This window comes from Aplysia californica, unplaced genomic scaffold (assembly GCF_000002075.1).
Source record: "Aplysia californica isolate F4 #8 unplaced genomic scaffold, AplCal3.0 scaffold00560, whole genome shotgun sequence".
NCBI lineage: Eukaryota > Metazoa > Mollusca > Gastropoda > Aplysiida > Aplysiidae > Aplysia > Aplysia californica.
The window spans coordinates 469,663-482,633 of NW_004797830.1; the positions used below are offsets into that span (position 1 = coordinate 469,663).

A 12,971-nucleotide genomic window follows, 5' to 3' on the forward strand; every position below is an offset into this window, starting at 1 on the left:
ATAATGATAATGATAATAACAATAATAAGGATAAGAATATAATAATTCTTATTCTTATTCTTATTCTTCTTATTATTATGCAAATTGGCTTTTCTGATTGGTGAATGTAAGTTTGAAGTGTGCCTCAACTTTGCCTTTGGTCTTCTGCTGGTCAGACAAATTGTGTCCGCTACGTCCTTAAAGAATTAAACTTATTTTTTGGTTGTTGTTTTTTTCTTCCTAGTGTGTTTCCCAAGACCTGACTGTTATCCTGCAGTAGAACACTAACGACACGGCAGGGGGCAACTGGGTTATTAGTCATATGACCCCCATGGCCTCAACCCTTGATAACCTGACCCAGCTGCTTGACCCTGACCTTTCTGACGTCGTGAAGGCGCTCAGACATCGGTACTGTGAGCGGCAGTACTACGTGAGTCGAGGAGTTTGGACAATTATTTGATTTGTTAAAATTATCCTTTCTGTTTAGAGTACGAACAGCTAGTGTTGGGGAAAGAGGAGACTGAAACAGGGTTAGGATGGGGGCTGTTTCTGCTGTCTTGCTGTGTGTATATATACCGAGAGTGAGAGCGAGAGGGGGGGGGGCGAGAAAGAAAGAGAAAGAGAGAAGGAGAGAGAGAAAGAGAGAGGGAGGAAAGAAAGAAAGAGAAAGAGAGAGAAGGGGGAGTTCCCTCATTAAGAAAACGATATCTGGGTTCCCAATTAATTAAGAAAACAATGTCTGGGATCCCCATTAAATAAGGAAGCGATGTCTGGGGTCCCCATTTAAGAAAAACGATATCTTATAATCCTCTCGTTGCACCACTTTTATTCCACAGACGGGCCTCGGCGATGCTATTATTGCCGTGAACCCCAACAAGACCAATGTCCAAGTGATACCAGAGAACTCTCCTCAGGTAATCGATTACTGACCTAACCAACAAATACTCAAGAACAATGTGACTTAGGGCTGAGCCTGAAAAGGCACAATTTCAAAGTGATGAAGAAAGTGTTTAATGAATGGAAGTCTTTTGAATGGGGTTTTTTCCCTACTTTGATAATCATGCAAGATAGAAAAGAGGATACGATTTTATTTACTTGCAAGAGGGCATATTGACGATGAGGTATGCGACTCTGTCGTCTGCCAGACCATCTGATCGAAATTATTTATTTATTTGTCTGTCTATCTCTCCCACACTTCCTCTTTTCTTCTCTCTTTCTCTCTGTTCTCCCTCTCTCTCCCCCTCTCCCCCTCTCTCCCTTTCGCTCTTTCTCTCTCTCCCTCTCTCTACTGCTCTCTCACAAACACATTCTCTTCCCGTCTCTCCCATCTCCCTTCCCCCTTTCCATCTGCAGGTAGGTCAACAGTACAGCAAAAGGAAACCGCCCAAGAGCCAGCTCCCACCCCATGTGTACTCTCTAACCCACCAAGTCTACAAAGGCCTCACCAACGCCACATCCACCGTACCTAGAAGTATTCTTGTCGCCGGTGCTTCCGGTTCCGGTAAGGGGACGTAACATCTCTTTGATCTTAGTAAGAGATTTACGGCACTTGCAGCACAATAAGGTCATGTAAATGCCGAAGATTAATGGTGTTACAAGAGAGTAACAGACACAAAAAAGAAGGAGGAGAGATCAGGACGATAGCATGATGTTTGGTAGGAAAGAAAGACCTAAACACACCACAACACCCACCAACTACCCACTCGTAACATCTCTATTGTAGCATCTCTGTCGGGATACCCGTATGGTGATGTGACATCTCTGTTGGTGATGGTATCCACTGAATTTCAAAGAGCCCGGCAGGTTGTGGGCAATTGTAATTGTTAATGTTTTTTAGCCTAAACCGACACATTTTAGATAGTTTGGGAGGTGGGTTGCTGCCACCCTGCTCGTCAAGGCCAACCTGCGCTCCTTAGAATACATCATCCCAGCAGATAGATTAAGTTACTTCATTAACAAAACAACAAAAACAAAACAAAAAAATTCCCCAATGGAGAATCGAAGTGATGTATTCTCTGGGCAACAACGAAGAGCTTACTCTCTACACTCCAGGCGCCTGTCTAATGAGATCAGTGGAGTTGAGTCATTTTTAACAATAACATTGATGTATGCTGGCGATTGCATTTTAGTTTAACGTCATATATTAGAGACCAAAAAAAGGAGCATTGCCTAAAAAATAATAAGCCTGAATTCTAGATTATATTTTTATTGCAGATTCTTAATCTGTGATCTCGGTTGCATGTGCTCATGAAATATTTTGTCAAAATTAGAACATTTGAACAGCGTGCAGGGGGTTTGTGTTGTCGACTTGAGTCTGTATTGAAGTTTGTTAGGTCTGAAAATCTGTCGCCCTACTAGACGCCATCACTTGGTCCACAGTATCATACTGGGCTAGCAGTACAAATCCTACTTCGATTTAAATCTGGAACTTTCTTGAAGCTGATATGTGTACTTAATTAAATCATTCCTTGCTGATAGACTTATCCAGACCCAGATGGAGGAAACCCTATCTTCAAAATCAGTACTTGAGGAAGGACTCCCACAGGGTTCTTCTACCAGCTGCACCTTATTCCTTGTCTTGCTCAATGATGTTTCAGATGTTCTCAAAACAGAAACAGACCTTTTCGCTGATGACCTGGTCCTCTGGCACACTGGAAACTCTACAACAATAAGCAGACAAAGACTACGAGATGATCTAAATTCCCTAGGAACATATTGCCGTTTCTGGAAGATGAAAGTAAATCACGAAAAAAAAACTGTCTACTCTGTTTTTACGAGAAGCTATAACCTTGCAAATGCAGCAATCCTTTTAAAATAGATGGTACAAACTTTAAAAAGGAGAATAACCCAGTGTATCTTGGAGTACAACTTGACAGTAAGCTCAACCTGAAACAACACACCAACAACCTTAGGAAGAAGGTTATGAGGAGGCTTAATCTCATCAAACGACTAGCCAGTACCAACTGAGGATCAGACAAGAACACATTGAGAGGCCTCTATTTACGATATACTAGGGTTGCTTTTTATTATAATCTTGTTCTACAAGACATTTGCAGTAAATCTACAAAGAACTCAATGGACACCATCCAAAACCAAGCTCTCCATCTTATCTCTGGCGGAATGAGATCCTCACCGACAGCGGCCTCTGAAACCCACACAAATATTGAGCCATTAGAAACTTGAAGAAAACGGACAGCTTTAGAAATATATGAAAGATCTAAAAGGCTAGAAAATAGCCATCCAAATAGAATTCTTGTTGACAAAAGGAAGTCTAATCAAAGACTAAAAAATACAAAATCTGTACTTGACACTGCCCTCAATCTCCAAGAAAAACATCACCTCCCTGAAAGACGAGAACCACTGGAAAGAGTTCCCTCAACTCTCCCACAACATCTCACCATAGCAACGCCAGAAATTAGGAAAACACTTTTGTACAAGAGCAATAAAAACACATATCCTGTGGCATTAAAATATTCTGCACTTGAAACAATTGATTCCTATCCACCAACATGGATCCACTCTTAAACTGATGGATCTGCCTTTAAGGCAAAAATCAGCGCTGGATGGGTCAGTGATCAACTTGCCCAGTGGGATAAAAAAAGAAGTCTTTAATACCAGTGGGTCCTTCTGCTCCAATTTCATTGCCGAACAACAGGCTATCACCAACACAGCAAACTACATCAATTACTTGTTTGACACTAACCCATTCGCTACCGCAAACATTGTTATCTTTACAGACAGCCTCTCAACACTAAAGACACTTGCGAGTGGGACTGATGTGAACAAAGATATATCGCACTTGATTTGGAGTCTACATAGTTTGATAAGTTGGCACCAAGTCAGAGTAGTCCTACAATGGATTCCTGCCCACACTGGGATACCGGGAAATTAAAGAGCTAATGCTCTAGCGAAGAAAGGAGCTAGCCTCCCTCAGCATGAAATTCCTACTGATTACACAACCTGCTGCCAAATGATCAAGTAAAACCTAAAGGAAGACAGGATGAATGATTGGGCCACAGGTACGACAGGAAGGATGATGTATGGCCACATGAATAAACCACTGGTCAAAGATCCAATCAATGAGTTGAAGAGGGGATATCAATCCATAATCTTCCAACTTAGAACACATCATGTACCCCTCAACCAACATCTCAACCGAATTGGAGTAAAGCAGTCTGCTGCCTGCCCACTATGTGACTACCCCTCAGAGACAGTGGAACATAATCTGTTCTTCAGTAGAAAACTAACTGATTTAAGGGGATGTTTTCTTCCCAAGCTACCCCACACATCTAACTGCCTCTACTCCTAAAGACAACAATTAGAACAGACACGCAGCTATTACAGAATGGCAACATGCAGAAGAGTTAACGCTCAAATGCTACTGGATCGCTAACAACAGCAACAACATCTGTGTACTTGGCTTCGACCCTCTCTGTCAAAGCCAACCCGTGCTCAGTGGGATAGAAAATCCCAGCAGATAAAGATACTCCATTATCAAAAAAAAAATGTTTTAAAATTCTCTAGGCGGAGGAGAAAGAGGAGGGTGAGGAGTTGGAGGGAGGAAGCAGAGAAGGAGAACGAGTATAAAGATTTGAAAAAGGAGGAAGGTGTGAAACGGAAGTAGAAGGTGAGAAGGAAGAGAAGAAAGATGTAACGGAGGAGGAGGAGAAATAGGACGACGATGACGACACCAACGACGACAACAAACGACAACACCATCACGCCCAGCACTAAACAAGCAATAATCACAACCACAACTACAACGGCGAATCCATTCGCTTCACAGTTGGTCCGCCCAGCACTCACCGGACAAAACTGTATCGTTGTTTCAACTGTGACGATTGGTGTCTTCCTGTTCGATAAAGTATCACGGCTTGATCTGCATCTCTAGCACAGTTCGTTATCAAACCACTTATTGATTGCCTCTCCATGTTGCTCGTCCGCTATGACAAGGCTGGCTAGATTACTCTATAACTCGTTCATTTTTAGGATTTGAACCAGATATGTCCGTTTCGTTTTTCTATTTTCTTTCCTTTTTGTAAGCATGTGTCTCCTCTCAACCAGAGCTCTGAAATCTGACTAAGCAATGCGGTTTAAAAGCGCCCATTTGTTTTAAGTTGTAAACACAAAGAAGAAATACAGACACCTTGCAATATTCATTGACTCTATAAAAATGTTTTATCTAAAACTATTATACCGCGTCACTCTGGCCCGAGAAAAGTTAAATTGGCCTTTTCTTTACACAGATAAAATATGTCCAAACAGAAATAAGCACTTAGACTGAATATTGATGATGGAGAAGAGGCGGGGTCTAGAAGATCATGAGGGGTCAAATGAATGCGAAATAAAAGCATAGCCCATGGTACAATATATTTGACGACTATTTCACGATGCTCACAGATAACTTATGAAACAAACAGTTCAGTCTAAAAAACGTTTTTGTTCTCCACAGGTAAAACAGAAGTATGCCAGATGGTCTTGGCTCAATTCTTCCGGGAGTCACATGTCTCCAGATCTGATCCGCTCCCCCGACTGCTGATGAAGGTGAGACAAACCCTGGCACTTCTTATTAGTTAACCCTAAACGTACGTCGTGTTATACAATCGTATCCATACGACGTGGGGGAACTCTGTGACCCGACTTCCCAAAGAGGAAACGTACTCGTTAAACCGATCTGTATGCTTTGCACAGTTGTCTGTGTGGGTGGTTGGCGGGTGCTCTGGTGTGGTTTGCTCCTTCTTTCCTATCAAACATCTATCATCCTTATCTCCCCTTCTTCTTTTTTATGTTTGTTACTCTCTTATAACACCTCTAATCTTCTGGCGCTCATATGACCTTATGCAGTTGCGAGCGCCGTAAAACCTCTACTAAAACAAACAAAGTTGTCTGTCGAAATGATTTTTTGAGAAATACTGACAATTTCAAAGAGATCTTTGTACTAGAAGTATTCTAAAATTAGAAAAATGCAACCTCGGGGGTACAAAATGACCCCAGGGCGTACGGATAGGGTTAAGAAAGCAAAAACGTGGACTGGATCTAATTTATGCTACTTGATATCAGAAACCAACGTTATGGGTTCGGATTGGTTTCATAGTCGAAAATGTCGAGAGGGTATTTATTAAAGTCATAATCACAAATGAAGAGCGTATCAGCTATTATAAAGTAGATAGGATATTTGTTTAATTCTATTTTGTACTCGAGGATTAGACGCCATCTTCTTGCGTCTTGACTGGACTTGATGTCAAATTGACTTGTCTGCCTAGATAACTATGCTATGTGTAATATATCGAAATAAGATATCTTTTGTAATTTCCCGTTTCATTAAGTCGTTCAGCTTTAAAGAACTACCGGATCCCTTTGCAAGTCAGTTTTGTACATTGGTGATGCTTTCTGTATATTGTCATGACACCTTATCCCTGATAATATCACAATGTCCTACTGTGAGTCCTTCTTTCTCTTCTTTCTTTCTTTCTTTTATCCTCTCTCTTGTACCATCTAGGATGTCGAGGGGAGAAAAAGCTTTCGATCTCTGGCAAGCTTGATGGTCTGACTGGGTGGGGTGTTGTGGATGTTCAGGGTATCCCCCACATTCTCGATCCAGGTCTTATTTGATCTTCCTCTTGCCTTATACCCTGATATTCGTTTGTAGTACGCTTTACTGGCAAGCTGGTGAGGTGCCATACGTACCAGATGTCCAAACCACCTGATTTTTGCCTCCTATTTAACGTCTATGGGGCGTTTTTCATTTCTATATATTTACATGAGTTGCACCAGTGGAATAAGACTTACGAATCCCAAACGATGTTTATTACATCATACTGTACTGTAGGGAGTGCCGTTAGCTCAGTTCGTATCACACTGCACAACGCCTGTGATTAGCATGGCCAGAATCCGTTGCGGGACGATCTTCAACTTTCGATGTAACATGAAGTCTCTTTGTTGTCCACTTTATGAAACCAGGCCTGGGGAAGTGGGCATTGTAACAGATCCCAAATATCTCAAAGTAACAAAATAGGTTTAGAAAGGCAGTAAAAGATAGAATACATGTCTACCAATGTAGGCAGGTTCATTTAATAAACTGCCCATGTTTTTGTGTTGGAATATTGTATTCTACTGTGACAAGATCTTAGTAGCCTGCATTTTCAATCATCTTAATTAAGCGTCAAAAACTCACAGTCCTAACAATCATTGCAGGGTATGTGGCTACTCAGTCGGCTCACATCAGTGAAGGACATCAAGAACAGCAACTCCAGCCTCTCATCCCAGGTGGTGACCTTGTACTTTGGACGGGATGGTACCTTGAAAACAGGCCAGTAGACATATTGCACATTCATTTTAGTGATCAATTCCACCTTCTTTCGCCCTTCTTTTCTTCATAATAATATTCTGCACTTTCTCTCTTTTTGTGTGTTTTGTTTCGCCCTTCTTTTCTCTTCTTTACCATTATTTCGTCTTATTTTTACCTTTTCTTACTTCTCAACTGTCACAGTCTTTTTCCTTCGTTTCTCTCTTTATTTCTACCTACCCTTGTTCGTTTCGGTTATCTTTTTTTCTCGTCCAACTTGCTGCTTGATCTCACCCACACTAATGATTTGGTGTCTGTCTATTAATAATTTGTATCTCCGCCCAGACGCCTGTGTGTCAATCTTGATAAATTCGACGAATAACGACGTCAATCTACCATTTCATCAAACAAAGCTACTTCCTCTGCACTGGCGCGTAATCGTCATTACTGCTTGACAAGAGAGTCAAGAGCTAGGTCACCGTCTTAAATGAAGCCAGTCGCGTGGTTATGTTCTAGTGTGCATGTTGTTGTTGAACGCTTACAATGTATTCATTAGAAGGTTCCTGAATAACGGGACGTTCCAACCTAAACGCATTTTACTTTGCCCTGATTAGAAGATTTGTGCGTGTGTGTGTTGGGGGGGGCACACCTTGTGTGTATGTGTACATGTGTGTGTGTGTGTGTGTGTGTGTGTGTGTGTGTGTGTGTGTGTGTTTGTGGTTGTTTGTGCGCTTAATATGTGTTTTTGAGCAAATGGAGAATGCATTAGATTTACAGTTTAATCAATTGTTTTGGTGATGAAGTTCCTCAGCAAATATTTTTGCTCTTCTCCCCCCGCCCCCAGAAAAAAACATATAATATACATATCTTTTTAACAGCCCAGTTCAGCTCTTACCTGTTCAACTCCCGTCATGTGATTCCACACGTAGTGGGCAGGGACCTACCCAACTGTCTGTATGACGTCACTGCGGGACTTCGAGACAACCGATCTGGTACTCCTGTACTAGACAGACTGGGTGTAAGGTCGGTAAATAACGTTTCTCTGACCTCCGAGAAAAGAAACTGATCGCGTCGTACGAAGTCGTCAACATTCTCTCTCTCTCTCTCTCTCTCTCTCTCTCTCTCTCTCTCTCTCTCTCTCTCTCTCTCTCTCTCTCTCTCTCTCTTTCTCTCTCTCCCTCGCTCTCTATCTATCTATCTATCTATCTAGCTAGCTATCACACACACACACTCACACAATCACACACACAGACACACACACACACACACACACACACACACATACACACACATACACATACACCCTCGCACACACACACACTCACAAATAGTTATTGTATGTTATTTTTGCATGCACATAGGTGTCCGCATTGCTCTTCATCAGTAAAATCGCTGTTTTAAGAATGTAGCCTCCTCTCGGAATCATCCTCTCAATTTATCGTGGGATCATTCTCACTCTGGAAAGTAGGCTCCTCTTAAAGCCATCCTATCATTGGATTGTAGTCTCCTCTCGGAATCATCCTCTCAATTTATCGTGGGATCATCCCCATTCTGGAATGTAGGCTCCTCGTGGAGCCATCCTATCATTGGAATGTAGGCTCCTCATGGAGCCATTCTATCATTAGAATGAAGGCTCCTCTTGGAATCAACTTCTTTTTGGAACGTAGATTCAACGTGTATTCACAATATTCTTTTGAAAAGTGGGCTCCTCTTGAATATAATCCTGTTTTTGAAAGGTGAGTTCTTCTAAGAATCATCTTCTTTTTTGTAACGTAGGATGCTCTACGGACCCTTGTCTTTTTGTTAAGAAGGCTCATCTAGTAATCACCTTCAATTTGTAATGTAAGTTCCTCTTGGAATAATATCCTTTATGGAACGTAGGCTCCTCCAGGAATCAAATAAGTTTTGGAATGAAGTCACCTCGTTCAAGAAATCATACTGAAGCTCCTCCGTCCCGCTTTCCGACCTGCGTCTTGCTAGTTAATGTTTTTCTTATGCAGACGCTAAAAAGACTTGCCTGGAAGGAAGCTGAAAAAGTGATGGTTATCCACACGTAAATACATTTCAGGATGTTTAATTATAAAAGATTGTTTGTTATACTCTAGTAACGTTCTACTAAAACTTAACAACTGAATGAAAATCATCTTTTTCTGGAACTAGACACAACGAAATGATCAACGCAGTGCTTCCGCGGATGAACAGGGCAGATTCCTTCCATCATAAGGAAAAGTGGATGGAGCTCGTGGACACTCTGGAGCATCTGGGTGTCGGGAATGGACTCAACAGCGTAAGCTTTCTCTTTTTGACTGTATGTTTTAACTTTGTGTTCAAATTTTGTTTTGTTTTATTATTTCGATAGCAGAGCAGTTGTCTCGGAGAAAAGAGTGAAGAGGAAGAGAGGAGGAAGATACGGTAAACTAAAGAAATCGTGTCACTGGCTACCCTAGAATTTCAAAGCTCTATCTGCCCAGCACCTAGTTTTGAGAAATTTGAAGTTTGATGAATATCTTGATAACTACTCCTCATAATCTTACGTTGTTTATAGAGAAGATAGAAGATTTGGTTTCTCACCCTAGGTACTTAAAGGCACTGTCTAAGTGTTCCACCTCTAGTATGTTCTAAATTGTGCAGGTTGGGATGCAGAGCAGTTAAAATATTTTCCCCAAAGCATTAGTTACATATAATGCAGCTATAAAAGACAGATTTAAGTGAACAAGAAACAACGATAACAGTAGTAATACTAATATCCTTAGCAAATACACTGACACAGCAATGTGAATGAAGCTATTTTTGTTCATCAATACCGAACTTTTTTTAAGCATTCGGATTTTTACTTTACTCTACTTCTTCCCTTTGTTACCAAGCTAAATCTTAGGGGAAGTCGACCATTAGTTGTTGTTGTTGTTGTTGTTGTTGTTGTTGTTGTTGTTGTTGTTGTTGTTGTTGTTGTTGTTGTTGTTGTTGTTTTCTCAATGATTGTAATAGCTGTAAATGTCTTATTGCCCGATCGACACAATATGAAACAATTTATTTAAAGGTGGGTTTCTTCAGCCATGCCTGGGCACAGCAGGATGCAGCATCCCAAACAACAGCCGCAGAAGCTACTCTCAAATCCAACTGAAAATGAAAATACCCCCCCCCCCCCAAACCGACCCCGCCTTTTCCAAATAATAATTATTTAAGCTCTCTCTCTCTCTCTCTCTCTCTCTCTCTCTCTCTCTCTCTCTCTCTCTCTCTCTCACACACACACACACACACACACACACACACACACACACACACACACACACACATACACACTCAAACACACACACAAACACACACAAACACACAAACATACACACACGCACACACACGCACACACACTCACGCATGGGTGCGTGTGTGGGCATCGGTGTCTGCATGTGTGTGCATAATCAACCAATCATTTGATACCCAGGGTTCTGGTGATCAAGACGGGGCACAAGGTGTTGTGGGTGTCTTGGTCGCCATCGTTATGCTCGTGTCCCTGAGGTTTGACGGCGACCCCCACACGCACAGACCTTCTGGTGCTGATGTTGAGCTCATGAACATTGGTGAGACTATACGCTTTTTCCCCTTTTTAATTGGAGTAGTTTCTTAATGTTAAAGAGGTTATTTTTTACAGCCACTTCTACAAAATTTAGAAAGATCAATTAGGAGGTGGGGCCATCCAAGCAGAAAGACCGAGATACTCAATAAACGTTTTCGCCCCACTCGAGACAACGAGCTGGCGTTGCAATTGTGCGACATTGAAGCGCCTAACCGCTGCCTACAGATGCCAGTAGGTTGGGGTATACGATTGAAGCAAAACAGGAGAAGAAATAACTTAGTATATTATACATATTACCCAAAAGAACCAAATGGACAAATTAATACACCGTGGAAAAATTGTATGTCGCTTTTAAAGCGCTTTAATGACAAGTAAGAGGCAAAATCAGTTCTTAAAAATATTCATCACTCTCAAGCCTGTAAGGCTAAAAAGAAGGTCACTCAAAAAATCATGAAAGTTGCAAATTGTGCTTTTTTTCTTCTTCTTTTTTAGAAAATCAGTATCTCGTATGACCCTCAACTTGGTTTTCACTTGGGCCTTGTAAGGTTTAGTATTGCTTTCTTTAGGCCACATTCCATGCATTTATAAGTCATTCAAAGAGTTTATCGGATGTGTAGGGTGCTGGCTTTGTGCCCAAATTGCATGACCTCTAGTGTCCCTCAATTTAATGTGCAACGATATGCTTAGAACTAAGGGCAGGCCATGGTGCCAGGACATCAAATTATCTGTTTTCGAAAGAATTTCTTGCAGCATAAGTCCTGTGGGGATGAGCATTGTCGTGTTGGAAAGTTACGTGCCTTTCTGCTTTTCTAACAAGAGAAAACTCTTTAAAATATCAAGATTCAAATAGCGCAGTTGTTTTACTCAATGTTCTATATATCTGTATTTCCCAGCTGCCTCGGCTCTAGGGGCCCCTCCCGGCGCTGTAGAACACGTGATCATGAGCGAAGTGCCCAAGTTTGGTGAGCATTGTCTCGCTTTTGTTCAAGTATGTGTGTGGCATCGTGATGAAATCAGGCGCTCGTCAAAATAATGAATTTCATCACGTCGTGCAATTTATATCAAGTTATTTCGTGAGAGGTTAGGGGGGGGGGAGCTCAAGACCTTTTATACTCATTTAAGAACACATTTTACATGTTTAGTGGATTTTGGTGGATTTTACTGAAATATGTTGATCAATGGCACAAAAAAAAGTAAATTTGTAGCTTCCAAAGGCACTCATGCTTTGGAAGTCACCAGACTTTGACGAAGATTTTCTGGCTCATTTTACCTTTGACACCCGGTTTAACCATCTCCTCCACCTGCAAATGTCTAGACTTCTATTCACAATAGATGGGTATTTTTTTCATTAAAAGCAACACAGATAAACAAGCTGTATGGTGATATCAATAACTATACGTGCCTCAAATCTGACAAGCGGCTGATTCCACCACGTCCTGACCCACACGATGCAGTAGAATCAGGTGCTCGTTAGTATAGTTAATGGTATTATCGTAAAACTAGTTCATCTGTCCATCTTTCAATTTAAAAAATATCCATTTATCTTGAATAGAGGCCGAGATATTATTTCAGGGAAGCTTTGCATATAAATACTCTGTGATTTCTCCTATATTTCTAGGGAAAACTTTAAATACAACTACCTTGTAAATTCTCCGAAATTTCTGGAACTATTTTGAGATTTTTCCAATAATTCCGAGGAAGATTTAACACAACTACTTTTTTATTTCTCCTATATTTCCTGGGACGCTCTAAACACTTTTTGATTTCTCCAATATTTCTGGGGAACACTTTAACTACAACTACCTTGATATTATGTTTTCTGTATTTCTGGGGAAATTTAATTATAAAATATGTTATTATTTCTCCTTTTTTTCTGGGGAAACTTTATACAATTACCTTGTGAATTCTCCTATACTTCTGGGTAATACTTTAAACACAATTTCTTTGTGATTTCTCCAATATTTCTGAAAGTATACGCCCCTGACAAGAGCCCCGCCCACCTTGCCCGGAATCAGCTGGTCCATGAGCTCTACGCCAGACTAGTCAAGTGGGTGGAGGCGGACCTAAATGAAGCTATGCCCCCTGTGTAAGGACTTCTGTCTGTTCGTGTTTTTCGCGTGAGGGGTGGGAGTGGGG

At 41.2% G+C, this 12,971-nt stretch overlaps 1 protein-coding gene across 1 annotated transcript in view; it reads left to right on the forward strand.

The window, feature by feature from the left end:
• LOC101847211 (myosin-IIIb) overlaps window positions 1–12,971 on the forward strand; it is a gene marked incomplete at its 3' end in the record, with an annotated part of 41,880 nt that overhangs the window by 8,400 nt on the left and 20,509 nt on the right. Inside the window, 10 exon segments of the mRNA XM_005106873.3 lie at window positions 224–409; window positions 816–893; window positions 1,333–1,480; window positions 5,432–5,523; window positions 7,174–7,288; window positions 8,143–8,287; window positions 9,425–9,551; window positions 10,704–10,839; window positions 11,729–11,797; window positions 12,807–12,921. Of these exon segments, the coding sequence (XP_005106930.2) occupies window positions 302–409; window positions 816–893; window positions 1,333–1,480; window positions 5,432–5,523; window positions 7,174–7,288; window positions 8,143–8,287; window positions 9,425–9,551; window positions 10,704–10,839; window positions 11,729–11,797; window positions 12,807–12,921 (1,133 nt within the window).